The 19782-nt window shown below is 55.6% G+C and overlaps 3 protein-coding genes and 1 long non-coding RNA gene across 4 annotated transcripts; 1 reads left to right on the top strand and 3 right to left on the bottom strand.

Moving 5' to 3' along the window:
• Positions 1 to 92: 92 nt before the first annotated feature.
• Positions 93 to 3373, bottom strand: LOC128815488 (deoxyribonuclease-1-like 2). Its single transcript, XM_053992262.1, has 8 exons — positions 3227 to 3373; positions 2829 to 2917; positions 1761 to 1844; positions 1544 to 1644; positions 1357 to 1469; positions 982 to 1136; positions 772 to 868; positions 93 to 281 (listed from the first exon to the last, which is right to left on the bottom strand). Exons 1-8 carry the CDS (start codon positions 3371 to 3373, stop codon positions 231 to 233), a joined length of 837 nt encoding a protein of 278 aa, XP_053848237.1. The 3' UTR covers positions 93 to 230.
• Positions 3374 to 4891: 1518 nt separating this feature from the next.
• Positions 4892 to 10124, bottom strand: LOC128815433 (deoxyribonuclease-1-like). Its single transcript, XM_053992174.1, has 10 exons — positions 9898 to 10124; positions 9374 to 9520; positions 8042 to 8225; positions 7382 to 7470; positions 7144 to 7227; positions 6904 to 7019; positions 6038 to 6150; positions 5606 to 5760; positions 5424 to 5520; positions 4892 to 5126 (listed from the first exon to the last, which is right to left on the bottom strand). Exons 3-10 carry the CDS (start codon positions 8186 to 8188, stop codon positions 5073 to 5075), a joined length of 855 nt encoding a protein of 284 aa, XP_053848149.1. The 5' UTR covers positions 8189 to 8225; positions 9374 to 9520; positions 9898 to 10124; the 3' UTR covers positions 4892 to 5072.
• A 768-nt stretch (positions 10125 to 10892) lies between these two features.
• INTS15 (integrator complex subunit 15) lies at positions 10893 to 18716 on the top strand. Its single transcript, XM_053991629.1, has 6 exons — positions 10893 to 11135; positions 12026 to 12247; positions 13509 to 13674; positions 15313 to 15840; positions 17473 to 17512; positions 18048 to 18716. The coding sequence occupies exons 1-6, from the start codon at positions 10944 to 10946 to the stop codon at positions 18244 to 18246; spliced, it is 1347 nt and encodes a 448-aa protein (XP_053847604.1). The 5' UTR covers positions 10893 to 10943; the 3' UTR covers positions 18247 to 18716.
• Positions 17597 to 19780, bottom strand: LOC128815174 (uncharacterized). Its single transcript, XR_008439567.1, has 2 exons — positions 19698 to 19780; positions 17597 to 17735 (listed from the first exon to the last, which is right to left on the bottom strand). It is a non-coding gene; the product is annotated as an uncharacterized LOC128815174 (long non-coding RNA).
• Between the last annotated feature and the right edge of the window lie 2 nt (positions 19781 to 19782).

The following is a 19782-nucleotide window of genomic DNA, read 5'->3' as shown; positions in this document are numbered from 1 at the left end:
TGCTTTGTTCCATGGCTTGTCTGTGGTCGCAGTGTCCTGGCTGGTGGCCTGTCCCCAGGATCTGGTTCGTGGCTGGGGGGGTCTGGGCACAGCCAGCTGCCATTCTTCTCCAGACCGGTATCTGGGGCAGCCCATGCACACAACTTGTGGATGGGGCTGAGTGGAACAACTTCATGGGGATTGGTGGTGGGAGCTGGAGCTGGATCCTGGTCTGTGGCTGCAGGAGGAGCTCAGGCTGCCAGCTTCACCTCGACTGGGTAGTGGTCACTGACTGCCAGGGCCTGGAGGAGGGCAAGAGGTGGGAGATGTTCAGTGAGCCACTCACCCCTCGCTGTGCTGCTGGGGCTCACAGGTCAGTCAATTACCCTGCCAGAACCTTCTGCCTGCTGTAGGGGGCACACTGTCCCCAGCCCCAAGACACTCAACACACAAGGCTCTCTGGAGAGATGCCTAGTTGTGGCTTGGGGTGGGCACTGGCAGGGGGCCACCTCCCCTCCAAGGCCCCATGTCTCATCTGGGGCCTCTGTGCCAGTGATGGGTTGCTGAAGGTTGGCTTGAGTTACCCCATATTTTGAATCCTGGCCATAGAAGACAATAAAAAGCCCTGTGCATCTCTTCTCTTCCCAATGGGGACCCCCAAATCCCCTGTCCTGTTTCTACCCTTGGATGCCTTGTCACCCTGAGCCCCTTGAAGAGACAAGGACAGCCCTGCAGCCTGGGCCAGCTCAGCTTTGGTACCTCCTAGACCCCAAATGTGTGATCCTGGCTCACCTCCTCCTGGTCCAGCTGGAAAGCACGCTGGAAATTGTAGATACCAGCTGAGTTGGACAGGATGCTTCTCTTCAGCTTGTTGCCACACACCACGATCCTGCAGGGGAGATGTGGGTGGATGGTGGGTGCCCCTGCTGGCAGTGCAGGGCAGGCAGGGGGCCACCGGGGTGCCAGGGAAGGGGACAGTGGTGCCGTGGTGGCAGTGCTGACCTGTCATAGGCACAGTCTGACTTGCCCACGGTGGTGTCAGCGCTGTCGGGGATCAGCCACTTGAAGATGTCGCTGGTGCGCAGGCGGATGGATGACCAGTCGCTCGGCTGGACGTAGGAGCAGTCAGCATTGAAGTCCCCCAGGAACATCAGGTTCTGCAAGGGAGATGGGAGATGTGGGTGGTGGGCTGTTCCTGCCACCAGCCCTCCCGTGGTGGTGGCAGGGACCACCCTGTCACGGGACAGGAACAGGGTTCTCACCCCAGCACTCCTGCACCAGCTGCGCTCGCCTCGAAGCACAGTCCCAGTGTGGGTCAAACGGTCCCTGGGGCTCAGTGCCCAACCTCTGTGTCCCCCCAGTGCTGGTGACACTCACATCAGTCCCCCACTTGTTGATGATGGCCAGGTAGACGTCGTAGAGCGCATCAATCTCAGCGACAGCATCATGTGGGGCCGAGTGCAGGGGCACCAGCACAAACTCCTTCACCTCTGCCAGGGGAGAGGGATGTCAGCCCCACAGCCACCCCATGACACAGCCCATGGCCACTTGTTCCCCCACTTACTGGTGCTGGGTGCTGAGACTCTCAGGATGAATGGCTCCCGGCTGAAGACATCCTGGGGGTCCTCATATTGGTAGGTGTCCACCACAGACACAACGTCTGTCCTGTGGCAACAAAAGGATGGTGACCCGGGGACTTGGCACAGCCCCTGTGTCCCCTCCGTGGTGCTGGTGGCCCTGCAGTGCCATGGCACAGGCTGCAGCACTGCCAGCCCCATTACCTGTAGATAAACAGGTACATCTCCTTGTAGTTCTCCCGTCCCAGGGGGCCGCTGATCTCGTAGTCGTATGGGGATGTGGATGCGCTGCAGAGACACAGAGGCAGGACAGTGACATGGCTGGGACCATCTGGATTGGCTTTGGCGTGTCCAGGAGCTAGGTGGCCCCAGGGTTTGCACCAGCTGGTCCTGCCCTAGAGTCCCTGTGGGTCACTGTGCTCTGGTTGTGGGGTGACATGAGGCATAGCAGCTCTGAAGCCCCCAGCGCCTCTTCCCCAGGCGGCTCCTTGGGCACAGCGTGACACGGGGTGGCTCCTGCCACCCTTTCTCTGCAGGGACATTCCTCACCTTCATTTGCAGCAGACCTAAATTAGGTCAGTGAGCAGCCTGGGGCTTTGAAGCACCCAGCGTCACCCTCCCTGCCCTGGCTGCTTTATGGCCATGCTGGAGGGGACACGGAAGGGGCGAGGACATGGGCTGGGCACACCTGCTCAGGAGCACTAGCTGCCTTTCAACACGGCGGCAGCAGCTTCCGCATGGACCTGAGCCGTGCCCTCTCCCAAAATTGGGTCAGCACCCAGTTGGTGGAGGGGCTGCCACCCTGCTGTGGCCAGTTTTAGCCCACCTCAGCAGCCCCTTTTCCTCCTAGGGTGCCAGAACCACCCCCTTCAAAGCACCGTGCACTGCTGGGCCCACCCTGGGGTCCCCCTGCCATTCACAGGGTCTTGGGGTGCAAGGTCTGCCTGTCCCTTCCTCCCCCTCTCTTGCTTCTGCCCTGTCCTATTGGATTTTGGAGACAGAGCTTGCCAGAGCTGTAGTTCCCTTCCATCCTGCATGCTCTGGTGAGCTTACAGCTTTCAGAAGGGATTTGTATCACTTGTATCCCCATTCCCTTCACTGGGTTATTCCCAGTTTTGTTTTCAGTGCCTCCTCCTTGCCCCAGCACATTTCTCCTATTCTTCTTTCCAAAAATAAATTCTGTTGATGGACAACTTTTTTTTGCCTCTTACTGCTCAGGCAGCCTGGCTTTCCCTGCTGGTGCTGCCATCCCTGTCCCAGTCCCTCTTGTACCTGTTGAGCTGCTCCATGAGCTCGGTGACGGCGCTGAGGTCGGAGTCGCGCACCTCCTGCACCAGCACCACGTCATAGCGGCGCAGGACCTGCAAGGCCGACAGGGACAGCTCAGGGTGAGTCTCCCACCCATCTCCCAGCCAGGGACATGGTTCCAGCTTCAGCACCATGGGGACTTGCATGTCCCTTGGGGCCAGGGCAGATGTTCCCAGGGACGGCTCAGAGGGACTGTGGGTTGTGCCTGACACCCCACCACATCCACCACATCCACCCAGGCCATCCCCAGCACTGTGATGCCATCCTATCCTCAGCCACATCCCCACATCTCTGGCACAGGAGCCCTGTTGGGGTCTGTCCCAGCACACAGCCCATCCCCACGGCATGCTGGCTGCACTCACGTTGATGATGATCTCTGCCACTTCCTTGTTGGACATCTTGGTGTCACCGAAGGCCTGGATGTTGAAGGCACCGATGCGCAGCATGGCAGTGGCTGGGCACAGGAGAGCCACAGCCAGCAGGGACAATTCCAGTGTCACAGTCCCCATTCTTCCAGGATCAATGCTGGGTCACAGGGGTGCAGGGATGGGAGATGAACTCGGAGCGCTATTTTGGATTTGGAGTAGAGGAAAAAACATGTAGATCCTTCCAAAGCCCTGGTGTGTGGGCATTGCTCAGAGCACGCTGCAGAGCTGGTGTGGGCAGTCTGCCAGCTCACCAGTCCCAGAAGATAAATCCTGTCTCACTGCTGTGAGTCTGCCTCTTCCAGCTCAAGGGATCACTCACCTCCACTCCCCCACCAGGATGTCTTCACTGCCTACAAGCCCCATCCACCACTGCCAGCATTCCAGGCACCCCAGGCTGTTCCACATCCTTAAACTGCACCACAGCCCCCACTGCTGGGGTAAGGGGCGACTGACTCCTCATCCCAACTCGTCCCAGTTCCTCCCAGTCCCACCTGGCTGGCAGTCGAAGGCGCTGAGCCCGGACCCGTCCTTACCTCGCCGAACGCGCAGCACCTCTGCCCTGCCGGCAGCAGGATGGGCGGCTTTATTGCCAGCGGAGGTGCCAGCAAAGCAGGATGAGTCGGACACCCCCGTGGGGGTTTTGACATAACTTTGAGCTCCTTCCCACATTGGGAAACCAAAAATCCCACAGGGCGACAGGGTGGGGCCAGCCCAGCCATCCCTGTGCTGACACAGCAAAGGACAGACAGGGAGACTTGGAAATGCTGGGGCATCCCTGTGGGACTGGATGGGTATGTGGGACTTGGGGGGCTGCCATCTAGGGTGGCACCTGGACCACAGAGTGGGCACGGTGGCCAGGCAGGAGGTGAAGGGCGCTGGCCTTAATTGGGTGATTCAGACAATGTAAATGTAATTAGAGGGAAGAGAAGGAAATGGCCAGTGTCTGGGTCAGGCAGGTGAGCACCACCAGCCACGACAAGAGGGGATGGCTGCGAACCCCTGCAGCAGCCCCAGTGTCACCCAGAACAACCCCACTGGTGACCCAAAGTAGCCCCAGGAGGGCTGGCATTCCCCATGCCCGTCCATGGCATCACCACGGCCCATGACATCACTCCAGGATGACAACAGAGTAGCTGGCTCTGATGGCTGCTCGTGCCAGGACTTGCCAGGCTCTCATGTGCACCGCCAGGTTTTGCATCCTCACACCCAGTCTCGGGATGAGTCCCATGTCCCTCGGTGCTGTGTCGGCACCGAAACCCCCTGGGAAGCACCAAGCCCCCTGGGAACTGATTCACATCCTCCCTGCACCCTGTCAGCGCCCTGTCAGCAGCCCTGCAGCCAGGCAGGCTCTGTCAGGATGTGGCCCTGTGAGCTGGTAGAAGAGCATCCTGCATCCTGGAAAGCCTGGAGCCCCCCAGCCCCTTCCCAGAGTCCCAGCTTTTGCCACCATCAGCTGAGAGGGAAGCAGCGCTCACCACCCCATGGGTCCAGGTCTCTTGATGGCAGGAGGTTCCCCAGCCCTGGGGCTCCCTGGCAGGGGGCTGAGGGGCCGTGGAGCCAGGGGCTGCTGGGGATACTGAAGGGACCTCCCTTCCAGAGTTGCAGAGGCAGGAAAAGGCTAATTTTTAATAGAAGCAGAAAGCAAAATACTTCCACAAGAGCCCAAGGACTCCTTGCAGAGATAGTGGGCAGCTTGGCTGGCACCAGTGGCGCGTGGGCTCCCACGAGGGATGCAGGTGTGTGCTGAGGTGTCCTGGTGGCCACTGGTGTGGGGACAGGCTCAGTAGGCTTTCAGGGTCACCTCCACTGGGAAATGGTCACTGACAGCCAATGCCTGCATGTGAGGGAGAGCAGAGTCACCCTGACCACAGTCAACTCATAAACCCTGAGCTCATATACCACTGCCACTGTCATGGCTGACTGGGACCCCAATGCCCCACTCCAATCCCCAAAATTTAGACCATACCCCAAAATGCTCAATCTGGAGGGTTGATTTGGTACAACAGCTGGGGTCAGGCTGCTCTTAGGTGCACCCTTGGGAACAGAGAGCACTCCCAGCTCCCTCCCAGGAGCTACGGTGGGGCAGATCCTAATGCTGGTGGGCTCATGCCCCACCCAGCCCCTTACTCACATCCTTGATCTGGAGGTGGAATTTCTTCTGGAAGTTGTTGACGGTGGCAGAGCCAGGTTCAATGTCTTGGCGCAGCGCGGTGCCGCAGGTGACGATGCTGCCGAGGCATCACGGGGGGGGGTTAGTGCCCGTCAGTCCTCCCCGTGCCAGCCCCCCGTGCCAGCCCTGGCTGCGGCACCCACCGGTCGTAGGCGCAGTCGGTGTCCGCCACGGTGGTGTCGGCGCTGTCGGGGATCAGCCACTCGCAGGCGCGCAGGGAGCGCAGGCGGATGGACGGCCACTGGGAGCTGGTCACGTAGGAGCAGTCAGCATTGAAATCACCCAGGAAGATCATGTCCTGCAGGGCAGAGCACTGAGTCCCTGCCCACACACCTTACAGGGCAGCAAGGGCTCCCTAAAATCTTAAGGGAGATTTCTTAGTCTACAAACGCCCCTGAGGTGACCCAGTGTGCAGGGATAAGCCCCCAGGAACGGCAGGAGGGCCATCCAGCAGCTCCCTGCCTGGAGACTGCTGGGGTGGCACCTGCTCTGATGGGTACAAGAGGCCTCCCGTGGGACATGTTCGTCCCACCTGGCTGCCCTGGGGAGCAGCCAGGTTCCCCAGTGCTGCTTACTTCAGTCCCCCACTTGTTGATGACATCGGTGTAGACATTGTAGAGCGCATCAATCTCCTGTGCTGCGTGGCTGGGCTCAGAATGCAGAGGCACCAACACGAACTCCTGTACCTCTGCTGGACAGCTGACCATCAGCCCCTGGCTGGGGTGCAGCCAGGGAATGGGAACCCCAGGAAACCACCCCAGGCCAAGCCCCAGCTACTGGCCAGGAAAAGCAGTTGAAGGGAAAGGATGTGTTGAGTTTGATGCTCTGCCTGTCCCTCATACTGGAAATTCCAGTGGGGAGCTGCATGCCTTTGTGCATTGTTTGGGGTTTACTGCTTGTTTCCCATTAGCATTTGCAAGCCAATATGGTTTTGGGCAGGAGATGGGATGGTGTGTGTGCCCTGAGGAGGTTCTCAGGAGGTGGAGGTGATAGCATGGGGTCAGCAGTGGAACAAAGTGGGAAATGGGACATGATGGGAGATAGAAAGGATGGGGGATGACAGGTGATAGGAGATGGTACATGATGGGAGATGGCACCCAGCCAGAGGAAGCAGACGGTGGGATATGGCACAAGATGGGAGGTAGCAAATATTGGGATGAAGGACACGATGGGAAGCAGCTGGAGATGTGAGATGGCACACAGCTGGAGAGAACTCATGGTGGGAGATGACAGGTGATTGGTAGGAGATGGCACATAGTGGGAAACAGCAGGCATTGCTGGCCATGCTGGGCAGGGACATGGACCCCTGGGCATCCATGGGTGGGACCCTGGTGAAGGGTTGCAACCCCCCTATGCTTGGCAGGCACAGCTCTGGGCTCAGCCCTGCGTGGAGGGGACCCTGTGCCAGGTCTGGGCATCCCCCAACATCGGCTCTGCTCACGCGTGGTGGGTGAGGAGAACTTCACAATGAAGGGCTCCCTGCTGAAGGAGTCGTTCCCACAGGGTTCACAGCCATCATCGTAGTAGTAGCTTCCCAGCACGGAGACCACATCTGACCTGAGAGAGGAGAGCAGGGCAGCCCCCAGCACTGCTCCTGCCACAGCCAGGACCCCCCAAAGGTACCCATCCCCTTTGGGGGCTGCTGGGGAGGGCAGCAGGTGACGCCTGGCAGCACCCCTACCTGTAGATGAAGAGGTACTGCTCCTTGTAGCTGGTCCGACCCAGGGGGACGCTGACCAAAGAGCTGTATGGGTGCTTCCCAGCACTGGGAGCAAGTTGTGGAGAGGGTGAGAGGAGGCTCCTGGTGCTTTCCAGCATCCACCAGGCTCTCTCCAGCTGAGCCAGAGGTGCCCTGGCATGGCTGGAATCCATCCCAGAATCCCCTTTGCAGTCACTCCCACACCAAGCCATGGGGTCACCTGTTGAGCTGGTCCATGAGGTCATGCACGGCACTCAGGTCGGCATCCCGGACCTCCTGCACCAGAACGACGTCGTACTCCGACAGGACCTGGGGGACAAGCTCAGAGCTGCTCTGCCCTGGCCAGGAGCTGCTGTGGGGGCACCTGTGGTTGCCTGCTCTGGGCTGCAAAGGCTCCCAGGCTGGCAATGGGAGGGCAGCAGGGACCTCAGGGCCAGGGAGGAGACCCCTGTGTTGGTGTGCTCTGGCTTGGAAGGGCCCTGTGTGTCCACCACCCACCTACCCAGCAGCTGCTCCAAGGGAGGAACCTGGGCAGCATCAAATTCACCCAGCCTTGACTGGGGACCAGCAAGGGTGGAGATGGCCTGAGGTGGGAAATGGTGATGGGGAAAGAGCAGATGGGTGGGTAGATAAAGGCTTGGATGGATGGTGGATGGATGGATGGATGATGGATGGATGGATGGATGGATGGATGGATGGATGGATGGATGGATGGATGATGGATGATGGATGGATGGATGATGGATGGATGGATGGATGGATGGATGGATGGATGGATGGATGGATGGATGGATGGATGAAGCAGGTGTCCCACTGCCCAGGCTGGCTGCATCCCAAAGAGCAGAGCATGTCCAGGCCTGCTCCTGCCCCCAGCACTCACGGAGACGATGATATTTGCGATGGTCTGGTTGGACATCTTGGTGTCCCCAAAGGCTTTGATGTTGAAGGCACCAATCTTCAGCGTGGTGGCCACATGGAGCAGGAGAGCTGCGACCAGCAGCGACAACACCAGCCTTGAGGTTGCCATCCTGTGCAGAGGTGCAGGAGGGGCTCAGCCCACCTGGCTGGAAGAGGGATTTGGGACAGACAACAGGGAGGACCAGGGTATTCCCACTGGCCATACTGGTTTCACTGGGAGGCATCTCTTTTCTAAAGGGACCACCAGGATGCAGGGATTGTACCTCTGTTGCCTCATCCTACCTGTCCCTCCTGGAAGGAGGCCAGGTTACTCACAAGGCTGGAGCGGAAAATTCCCAGCAAATAAATGCCATTTCATGGTGACACAGAGCAGTCACTTCCTCATTCCCCATGAGGAAGAGCTCAGCCTGGACACCTCTTCTGGCCTGGGATTGGTGGCAGTGGCCGGGGACCCCAAAATCCCTTGGCTTGTGCCTCTCCCACCTTTCTCTGGATCAGTGCCAGAGACCCCAAAGACCCTACAGCAGCTGTGCTGGGACAGAGCAAGGAATAGATCCTCCCTGAGACCCCTCCCCACCTTCCTCACTGCCTGGAGCATCCTCACCTGGGGTAACCTGCCCCTCTCCTGCCCCCCCCATCCCCCAGCAGTGCCCCTGCCCCATCCTCACCCAGGCTGGCTCCTGCAGGACCCTCTGCAAAGGCAGTGCTGCAGCTCCCACCCACGGGGAAGGCGTTTGGGAAGTATTTCCCGTGGCACTTGACTGCCTCGAGGTAATATTTCACCAGCATGTAGGACCTGAGCCCTGAGCCCTGCCCAAGCCTGGGTACCTGAGTGCCTGAACTCACCCAGAGCCTGATAAACAGGCTGAGAGGACGGGCAAATGCTCCAGCTTTTGGCACACCAAATCAGCCTGGGGAAGGATTTGCTGGCCTTGGGCTCACTTTTCCTTCTGGTGCAGCTGCTCTAGTTAAATCCTCACTTTTCCCACTTGCACTCCTGCTCCAAACTCTTCCCTCTAACACCACAGACCCTTCAGCTGATAACGCAGCGATTTGGCAATGCCATGATTTGGTCATGCCAAAAATTGCCCAAAGGCCCATAAATCCTCCCCACTCCTGGAGAGCACAGCAGCCTCCAAACCTCCCAGGCAGAGGCACCTACAAGGGGCATATTCATCCCCGAGCTGCACCCAGGCTTGGCCCAGCAGAGCATTGTGGTAAAACTGAGCTGGAGGAGATGACACTGTCAAGGGAAGCTCCTGGAGGTGTGGGAAGAGAGGAGAGCAGGACCTACCTTTGATGTCGTCCAAGGACTCTGGAAGGGGAAGGATCTGCACCTGCATTTATGGAGAGGGACACTCTCTCCTTGCCAGGTGGTTGCCCAGCCAAGGATCATGTGAGGCCGCAGGCTCCATATGGCATTTTCCACGGAAGCAAAGGTCTGCTCAGTGAAAAAAGAACTCTTTCAACCTCTGCCAATGCCTCCCACCACAGGTAAGGCCGAGAAGGGATTAAAATGCCAACAAGAGCTCTACAAGGTGGAATGAAGGCCAGAGATATCTTGTGGGGATCAGTAGCTTCCCAATATGTGGCATGGGCAGCTCTCACTCATCACCAGATACAAATTCTCTTTAAAAGTGTTTATTTCACCAACACGAATCATTCCCATCCAGCACCCCACATTTCCAACAAGCTGTGAGTGTGCTGTGGCCAGCAGGAGCCATCCCAGTGTGGTCTTTGGGTGTGAGGCTAAAAGTCCCAAAAAAATGGCAAATCCCTGCCATGGTGCCCATCCCCAGACCCTCCCCAGGAGGTCACCTGGCTCAGGGCCTGTCCCTGGGAGGGCCATGCAGTGCTGGGGGGTGGCAGCCCTCCACCCCAGCCACTCGCACAGCTCACACAGCGCTGTCCCAGCGGCCTTGGCTGATGTCCCTGCCTCCAGAGGCAGCTGCCGTGCTTCCCAGGAGAGCCCCTGCAGGGTGCAGTGATCCTCAGGGGCTGGAGGGCCTGGCAGCCTCTCCCCTGGAGCCAGGCACCCTGCAGAGAAGGGGTGCTCCCCGCAGCGGGACCAGGGCTGTACCTAGAGCCGCCAACAGGCTCCCCAGGTTGGAGCCAGGGCCAGGTTTCCCCAGGCAAGACCCTCCATGGTCAATCCCTCTTCAGGTCAGGAACCCCCCCAGGGGCCAGACCCAGGACTAAGACCCTCCTGAGCCAAGGTCCCCCAGATCCCGTCTCACCCAGGCTACGACCCCCTCAAAGAAGAGTCCCAGGGTTTAACAGCACTTCTGGGCCAAGACCCCACAAAGATCAGACCCCGTTCATGCCAAGACCCCCAGGGCTGGACCACCCTCAGGGCCAATACTCCCCCCAAGGTAAGCCCCAGGGCCAAGACGCGCCCAGGGCCAGTTCTCTCCCAAGTCAAGAGCCCCTGAGTCAGCCCAAGGAGCAGCCCCCAGGGCCGATATCCCCTCACCAGACCCCTCCATGCTGAGACCCCTTGACTCAACCCCAGCACCAGCCCCTGGCGCCAAGACCCCTCGAGGGCCAAGACCCTCTCAGGGCGAGGCTCCTCCCAGGGTTGGGCCCGCCTGTCTCAGTCGCCCAGGGCGAGCTGCCGCCCGTGTCCCGGTGCCCGGTGCCCGGTGCCCGGTGCCCGGTGCCCGGTGCCCGGTGCCCGGTGCCCGGGCCCGCCTCGCTCCCGGCCGAGCCCCCGTTACCCCCGGGGCGGGCCCACCAGGGGGCGCTGCCGCCGGCGGCAGCGCGTGACCGTTTTTGTCCCGGCCGGGCCGCCGTAGCGCCCGCCCGTCCGCGCCGCCGAGGGGAGGCCGCGCCGAGCGGGGCCGGGAGCGGGAGCGGCCGGGGCCATGAGCGACATCCGGCACTCGCTGCTGCGGCGGGACGCGCTCAGCGCCGCCAAGGAGGTGCTCTACCACCTGGACATCTACTTCAGCAGCCAGCTGCAGAACTCGCCGCTGCCGCTCGTGGATAAGGGCCCCACCGATCTGCTCGAGGAGTTCCTCTTCCAGGTCCCCAAGGAGCGCGGCGCGCCGCCCAAGGTGCGACACGGACACCCCGGGCGGAGCGGGACGGGCCCGGGAGGCGCGGGGGACGCCGCCCCGGCGTGTGGGCATGGAGGGCAGGCCGCGGGAGCTCAGGACGGGATCCCTGCTGGAACCTGAGGCCTCAGAATAGGACAGGCTCCCTCCGGCGGGGGCTGCTGCTGGAGGCTGAGGGCTTAGATGGGCAGGATTGGGTCCCTGAGCCTCTGCTGCTGGAGACCGAGGCCCTAAGACGACAGCACGGGGTCCCTGGGGTGCCGGTGACTGAGGTTTCTTGGCAGGGAGGGCGCTGGTGGCCAGTCCCTGCTGGCTTGGCCAGGATTCCGGGCCCCGAGGAGCTGTGGTGGGGGCCCTGGGGACTGCCCGCAGCCCCCGAGTGCTGCAGCTGGGCCCTGGCAGGGTTTTGGGTGGGCTTGGGATGGAGCTGGGATGGGGGGCTCAGAGATGAGCAGTGAGAAGCCAGGGCTGCTGGTGACTGTTGGGGTACAGTGCTCAGTACTGTCGAGTGCTGCCGAGTCCAGCTCTGCCCCCAGCTGCCCAGCAGTGTTCTCACTGCTGTTATTTGCAGAGGGAGGAAATATTTCCCCCCCAGCAATGTCAGTCCCATGTCTGACTTGGTGGGCAGCACTTGCAGGTGCAGCAAGCACCAGCTTTGGATATTCAGGTTTCAATATCCAGGATATTCAGATGAAAGCTGGAGCTCTTCAGTGTCCCCAGATAAATACACTGGTGGTTCAAGAAGCTTGAATGTGTGTGCTGTGCATAAAGATTGAGTCCCTCAGCCCAAAGGGAAGCTCTCAGCCTTTACTGTTCCTGTCTTTTCACTTGGTTCGTGGTCCTTTAAGAGGCTCAGTGTATTTTACAGCTTTGCTTTTGTTTTCTTTCAGAGGCTGACCCCAGTTCAGGAACTTCAGCTCCTTGAGATCATGTGCAATTATTTCCAAGAGCAGACCAAGGATTCAGTCCGGCAGGTCATCTTCTCATCTCTCTTCAGCCCCCAAGGGAACAAAGCAGATGACAGCAGGATGGCTTTGCTGGGGAAGCTGGTCTCCATGGCAGTGGCTGTCTGCAGGGTTCCTGTGCTGGAGTGTGCTGCCTTCTGGCTGCAGGTACAGCTCCTGTGCAGGCAGGGATGCCTTGGGGAGGGGGTCAGGGTGTGCTCCAGGGTGGACACAGTGAACTGGGGCACTGGTCACAGTCAGCTGCTGCTCCTCCCTGGCAGTTTCAGCTGCCCCCATGTCTGTGCTCGTGCCCATTCCTGTGCTCTGGCATCAGGGAGAGCTTTGCCAATCCATTCATGTGCTGCAATGAAAGAAAAAAATAGTTTGGGTGGGTTTTTTACTGTCAGTGAAAGTTTTAATAATCCCCCCCAAAGCCTGCATATTGAAAGGGCTCAGTGGAGGGTTTGACCAAAGCAGGGAACAAACCTTGGCAGTTATGGTCACGTTGCCTGAAGAAGCTGACTCTGGAGTTTGGGAAATACACCCTTCCTGATGTGCAGGTTTGTGTATGGAAGAGGCAAACCCCTGTCCTGAAATCTGGGCACAAAATACCTGTGTCTGTCTTCTGTGAATGCAGTAGGTTGGAGATCTCCTCAGTCTTCTCCTTTCCCACTGAGATTCCCCACTGTGGGCTTTGGGAAGTGCACCTTTGTTCCTGGTGCCCTTGTGGGACATGCAGAAGTCACAGCTGACACGGGGCCAGAGCAGGAAGGCTGTGCTGGGAGGGAAGGTGGCAGGAGGCACCATGTGGGGCCCTTTTTCTCCCACATGGTGAGCCTGTGGGAGGGCAGGATGGTATATAGCCTGGATAGCTTTTAAGTGATGTGAGGATTCCACAGAATATTTTCCACATTAAAAATATCAGGCACAGCAACAGAACCGTTGCTCTGGGACTGAACCAGCTGAACTACAGAATGGTTTGTGATGGAAGGGACCTTAAAGCTCATCCCATTGCATCCCCTGCAGGGACACCTTCCACTATCCCAGGTTGCTCCAAGCCCTGTCCAGTGTGTCCTTGAACACTTCTAGACCAGGTTGGAAAAGCCACAGCTTCTCTGGGCAACTTGTGCCAGGGCCTCACCACCCTCACAGGGAAGAAACTTTGCTGAAGTAGTAAAAAAAGAAATCTCTAAGTCAAAATATTGATCTAAAAGGTTTCAATTTTAAGCCAGAGATACAGTAAGCTCAAGATATCACCATATATTTTGATACTGCAGTAGAATGGTTTTATTTCTGTGAGAGTGGGCGTTTGATGTGCTGAGAGAGAGCCACCACAGCAACGCAGTGCCACGTGGGGAAGGTGGGGACACAGCTGCTGAAGCAGCCTGTGCAGGGTCTGATCTGGTGTCCCCGTGTGCTGTCCCTGCAGCGGACCCCAGCTGTGTTCTGTGTGAGGCTGGCCCGAGCCCTGGTCGATGACTACTGCAACCTGGTGCCAGGCTCCATCCAGACCCTGAAGCAGATCTTCACTGCCAGCCCCCGCTTCTGCTGCCAGTTCATCACATCAGTCACAGCTCTCTACGACCTCTCTTCAGGTAAAAGTGCATCTTTTCAAGTGAGAGGTGCAGTGTGATGCACCATGAATTAACTGTTGCAAGAGATGGAACTGCTGGAATCCTAAAGGCGTGTTACCATGTAATTATTGCCAGAGGAAGCTCAGGGGTGTGGCTGTTGCTTCATCTGGCCCTGGGGTGAGAATAAAAATAACCACTCTGTGGCTGACTTAGAATTCCAGCCTGGTTTGGGTTGGAAGGGACCTTAAAGCTCATCTTGGTCCACCCCCTGCCATGGGCAGGGACACCTTCCACTAGACCGGGTTGCTCCTGTCCAACCTGGCCTTGGGCACTTCCAGGGATTTGGAGTCCACAGCCTCTCTGGGAAACAAGGGAGAGTCTTTGCTGGAGAAGCAGCCAGGAACATCTGACACAAAGGGCATTGTCCTCCACAGAGGGCAAAGGACATGGGACCTTGTTGACTGAGCAGCTCTGGGAGTGAAAGTTGATCTGTGTGGGCTCAGTCAGCCCTGAGAGAAACTCAGGACTGCCTGTCAGTCTGATGCCTTCCAAAAAGGGGAGAAACAAGTTCTGAATGTTGGCAGGCTGGAGCAGTGGTGAGAAACACAATCAACAGCATAACTCCAGTGCACTCTTTAACTCTGTGTGTGACCTGCCAGTGGTACAGCCTGTCTTAGGTTGTTGCTCAGACACTTGTAGGTGCCTAAAATAAGATTGATTTAGCTCTACTCAGCCACAGAAAGCTCATGGTAGACCAGAGAACAGCCATACACCAAATACCAACACCACCTATAATCCAGAAAAGCAAATGCTATTATTGATAAAGGAAATGCTTTGCACACTCTTCTCCAGATAAGCAGCTTGGCATTACTGAGAGTGAAAGAGAGGTTCAGGCTTAGCCTTTATGTTGTTTTTATAAAGTATTTGGTAGAGCTCAGAGCATATTGTATATCCCATCATCATGTCAGAAAGGAAATAACTCGAGTCATAGGAAGGAATTTTTTAATTCCTTATTTTATTTGAGATGTTTTTGGTGACACAAGAAAAGGGAGCTTGCTCTTCCAATGCAGCACTCCCCCTGTGAGAGGATGATGTGTCAGGGTTTCTCTTGTCTAGTCAAGTTCATGACCATCTTTCACTTCTCACCTGAAGCTTTACATCATCTTATAACCCTTTATATGTTGTGTAACTGTGTTGTTGCATTGTGTTTTTCCACAAGATATGTTTGTTTAGATAAGTAAGTATTAAAAGAAATTAGTTAAGTTATTGGCACTTCCTTCTGTTCACCCAACAAGCTTTTCCTATTTCCCTTGCCCATTGGACTTCCTGTGGCAAGGGATAAATGGAGACTTAAATTAGGGAAAAAACCGAGCAGATGATGGGTGGCAGAGAAGAAAACAACAAGAGAATCTTTGCTGGGAAAGGAGATAAATATCAGTGTTTGGTGGTGTCTTTGGAATAGGTGGGGAAGGTGACAGGAACATGGTTGTGTCTTCCCTGGAACAAACTACCTTTGGTGTCTTGGGAAAACCAGCAGAATTAGGGAGGTTCAGAAATTGTAATTGGGACAGCGTAGGAGAGACTAATTAGAGCCTAAATTAAAGTCCTGTGCTTCAGTGCAAGGCTCAGCTTACCCAGCATTAACTCTCCTATCTCCAGATGACCTCATCCCTCCCTCGGATCTCCTTGAGCTGATTGTCTCGTGGATCTTTGAGGACCCTCGCTTGATCCTCATCACCTTCCTGAACACTCCCATAGCAGCCAACCTGCCCATCGGGTTCTTGGAGCTCACCCCGCTGACCGGACTCATCCGCTGGTGCGTCAAGGCTCCCCTGGCCTACAAAAGGAAGAAGAAAGCCTCACTCTCCAATGGACACGCTCCCAACAAAATTGCCAAGGACTCGGCCTCAGGAGAAGACAGGGATTGCCACCAGCTGTATTCCAAGCTGCATCTGAGTGTCCTGCAGGTCCTTATGATGCTCCAGGGGCATTTAACAGAGAAAAACCTTTATGGGCGCCTGGGGCTGGTACCCTTTGACCACGTGGTTCCTCTAGTGGAGGACATTAACAGACTGTCTGATGAACTCAATCCTCTCAATGCATCCAAAGAGATTGAACTTGCTCTGGACAGGCTGGCTCAGGCTTTGCAAGTGGCCATGGCATCAGGAGCTCTCCTGTGCACCAGAGGTGAGTTGTCTGTGGGGCTGGCAGAGACCTGGCACGCCATTCTTCTCCTCCAGGGTGAAGTTGTAAGAGGCAGTTTTGGGGTGAGGGAAGTAAAGATCAAGGTGTTCACAGCATAATTAGTAGTTTGCCCCTGTTAGAAAGTCATAGTGCACAAAATAGTTCAGGAAAAATAACTGGATGGAGAGTAAGAAAGGAGAGATCACTGCTGTGGGTGAGTCAGGCATTGCTTTGCAGAGCTGGGGACTGATCCACAGCCCTGCATTGTGCACCAGGGGTTGTATCTGGGTGTCTGCCACGGGGACACTTTGTTCCCCTCAGATTTGCCTGTAGCTGTTTAAAAAACACTGTTTGATTTTGCTTCAGTTTAAGTTCTCTGAGTTTGCCTGCTGGAGGAGAGGCCATGAAGCACATAAACCCCTGGGTGGGTGTGCTAGACAAAGAATTTGAAAAGCAAATAATACCTCTTCATCTGAAACTTCTGGGACTTCAGCTCACCTATAATGAGACCCCATTACAGGGTGTCCAAATTCAGTTTGACTCAGTAAAAAAGGGCTGCTAATGTGGCTTTTGTCTGGCTTTCCCATCTCCAAAGCCAGTTCTTTCCAAAAGACATGCAGAGAGATAAAAGAGAAGTGGCCCAACACAGGGCAGGGTCAGTCACACAGACTCTTTTCTTGTGCTATTCTCTTGAAAACAGACAATTTTAGGTTACACCAGAGGGCTTGAAGCTCTCCAACAGCTGGGACATTAAGTGCAGACCACAACTGCAGAGAGTGGCCTCTGCAGAAGCAGGGATCTGATGTTTTTGTCCTGGCTGAACCAGTGCTGCTGGTCAAATTTCACTGTTCTGCTTCCTCATCTTTTATAAAGTAATTCTTGAGTGTTATAAGAACAAACAGAAATCAGAGGTTTTTGATCTGAGAGCTGATTTCAGCTGTGTTTGTTCTTAGCTGGAACATTCTGAGCACTTGCTCTTTCTGTGGAAGGTAATTCAGTGTAAGGGGCTGCTGAAATACCAGATATTTCAGTGTTTTGGGGTTGTGTTTGTCTACAAAGGCAGGAGTTTGTTCTCAAGCCATTCCTGAAAACACTTTATCAATGGGATATGTTGTTAAATTCCTTGGTTCTAGCTATTCTGCTTTAGCAGAAGTTTGGAGGTAGTAAAAAGGTGCAATTTCTAGTTGATAGATTCCAGCAAGAAAACCCCAACCCATTCTTTACAGAAGCAGTGGTTAAAAAACCCAAACCAGTACAAAACAGGCACTGGGCAGAGTCACACCTTGTACTTCCTATGTCTCAGTTACTTCTTGTTGATGTGTTGGTATTGCAAAATCCATCCTAAGGCTTATCTGTCTTAAATGTCAAACATATATAACAATAAAGGGGCTGGTGGGGAAAGTTGGTGAAATGGAGAAACATTTTATCTCCTGTGAAGATTTTGGGCCTGAGAGAGGTTCTGGGTCTCTTGCTGACTGATGATGATGACAGATTACTGACAGATTTAGTAATCAGTAATTATTCAGTAAAATTAATGAATATTCAGTGATCTGACCTTCCTAGTAAAGATAGCAGAGAGGAAAACCACTCTAATTTCTGCTTTATCCTTATTGTTAATCTTGTGTCCTCTTGCAGATGACTTGAGGACTGTATGCTCCAGGCTACCACATAACAAGTAAGAGACTTTTTGCAGCTGTGTTGGCTTTGATGCATGTTCCAAGACACTCGAGGGCTGCTGAGACAAAATCTCCTCTAAAAGTTTGTCTTTGTGGAATTTGGCCTTTATTTACGTGCACTTTAGCACGAAGATGAAGGTGACACAGTGCTGGCTGCTTCTTCCCTGGATTCCTGACAGAAAGGGGCTTCAGTGCTCCCACCTGTGGGTGCTCTTTCCCAGTCTGTGTTAGAACAAAGGCACAGGAAAGAGAAATGAAATTCCAGCCAGGAATCTGCACCTAAATTGTCCCATCTCTAATTCCCCGCTGGTTTTACCTGCCTCTAAGCTCAATTGCTTCTTGCCTTTTTGCAAAAAGAGCAGGGCTTAAAAAAAAAGGGAGGAAAAGGGGAAAAAAAGTCTCCTAGAAGCTGTAAGGAACAGAATTGTGTCACTGTGCTCCTGGCTCTCAGCAGCGCTGTGAGTTGGATGTGAATTGTCCTTAGAGCCACGACAAAAGCTCCTCTGATAATCTCCTGTGAATTTCTTTCCACAGCTTGCTCCAGCTGGTGATTTCAGGCCCAGTGCAGCAGCCGACCCACGGGGCTCTGCCCCCGGGATTCTACCCCCACATCCACACCCCTCCCCTGGGGTACCCCGCGCACCCCGCGCTGCCCGCGCACCCGGCGCTGCCCGCGCACCCCGTGCAGACCTTCATCCCGGGAATGACCTTCCCGTACCGGCCCATCCGCTAGCCCGCGGCTGGCCCGGCTTCCCTGCGTCCCGGGAAGCCTCAGAGACAAAGAGCAAACGCCTGGGAACCGCATTTTCCTCTTTGGAGCAAAGCTGAGCTCCGCCTGCGCCCTGGGGCAGCGCCGGGGCTGGGTGCGGGATGCACGTACCGAGGCGGATCCCAGGGACAAAAGGAGGGGATGGCCATAGGAAGCATCAATTCCAAACCTCTGCAGCGTGTGGGAGTTTGTTTGATGCTGCTCTGGCTGTGGGAAGGCCTTGTGTGATTTTTTTTTTCCAAGCTATTCCACTCCAGCCCGCTTGTTTCTTTGTAAATGTTTGTATCTATAGCTACAGAGTATGTGTACACTGTATATTTTTGGAAGGCAAACGTTTGTTTCTGAAGCACAAGGTAGAGTAAAGCAGCACTTCCTATTAAAGGAAACAATTTAAGAAGCATAAAAGACATCTGCTGCTTTCTTCTTCGAACAATTAGAAGAATTAGAACAATTTCAAACAATTGGATTCTTCTCTTTCCAGTGATTAGAAGGTCCAGCTTGTCAGGCCTGTGCTGGGGTGGGACAAAACCCATCTGTGGCTGCAGTGACCCATCGACCTCCCTGCTGAGGAAATGCCCTGTACACCCCTCACTCAGTGCTTCCTGAGAATCTGGGGTGAGATCCGGGGGGTTTTGTTAATGCTGGCTGGAAAACTGGCCAGAGGCTGGCAGAGCTGTGGTGGCCAGCTCTGAGTGCAGCAGGGGAATGCATGGAATCATCCTGGGAAGGACAGCAGAGCTTGCCAAAGGTGGTGTCCAGCCCCTCTGTTGTCCTGCTGTGCTTCTCTGAGCCCACTCTGCAGGATGAAAAAGCAGGAAAAAAGGAGCTCTTCCTACACAGCAGAGGTGGTGACAAAGACCTCTGCTGCTGCTGCTGTCCTGTGTGAGGAGATGTGGTTCCACACTGGCTGCAAAAAAAAGGGCAAATTAGCTGGAAGGTGGGAAAATCTGATTTGAATGGAACAGCTGGCAAGGAGACTGTGGAAGTGGAAGGTTAATAATTATCATGGAGTAGTTAGGATTGGGAGGGACCTCTGGAGATCACCTAGTCCAACCTGCAGGTCAGCTGAACCCATAATAAAAATAGGATCTTTAACTTTTGGTCAGGCAGTTGGACTAGGCAACCATTGTAGGTACTTTCCGACTGAAATATCCTGCCTCATCTCACTTTTTAGAGCTTCGACAACAAGGAAAAACCCTACAGAACTTCTAATTTCAGGATTAGAACCACGAATGGCATCGAGCCCTTACACCGCGTGACAGTTCTGCCTCCTATCCCTTTGAAGGACTGAGGGAAACTTCCGGCCAGGTGACCCAGGGGCGTGACCAGCCCCACCTCCTGTTTCCCTAGCGCCTGCACTCAAGGAGGCTCCTTTAATTAGCCCTCCCTTAATTACCCCTCCCTTAATTACCGACCGCGTTCCCCGCTCGGCGCCGCCCACGTGGCCTCAGGAGACCTGCGCGCCTCTGTGCGCGTGCGCGGCGCTCGCGGTCACGTGCC

This window comes from Vidua macroura, chromosome 16 (assembly GCF_024509145.1).
Source record: "Vidua macroura isolate BioBank_ID:100142 chromosome 16, ASM2450914v1, whole genome shotgun sequence".
NCBI lineage: Eukaryota > Metazoa > Chordata > Aves > Passeriformes > Viduidae > Vidua > Vidua macroura.
The sequence above is the reverse complement of the archived record's forward strand: the minus strand, read 5'-3'. Positions and strand labels throughout refer to the sequence as shown.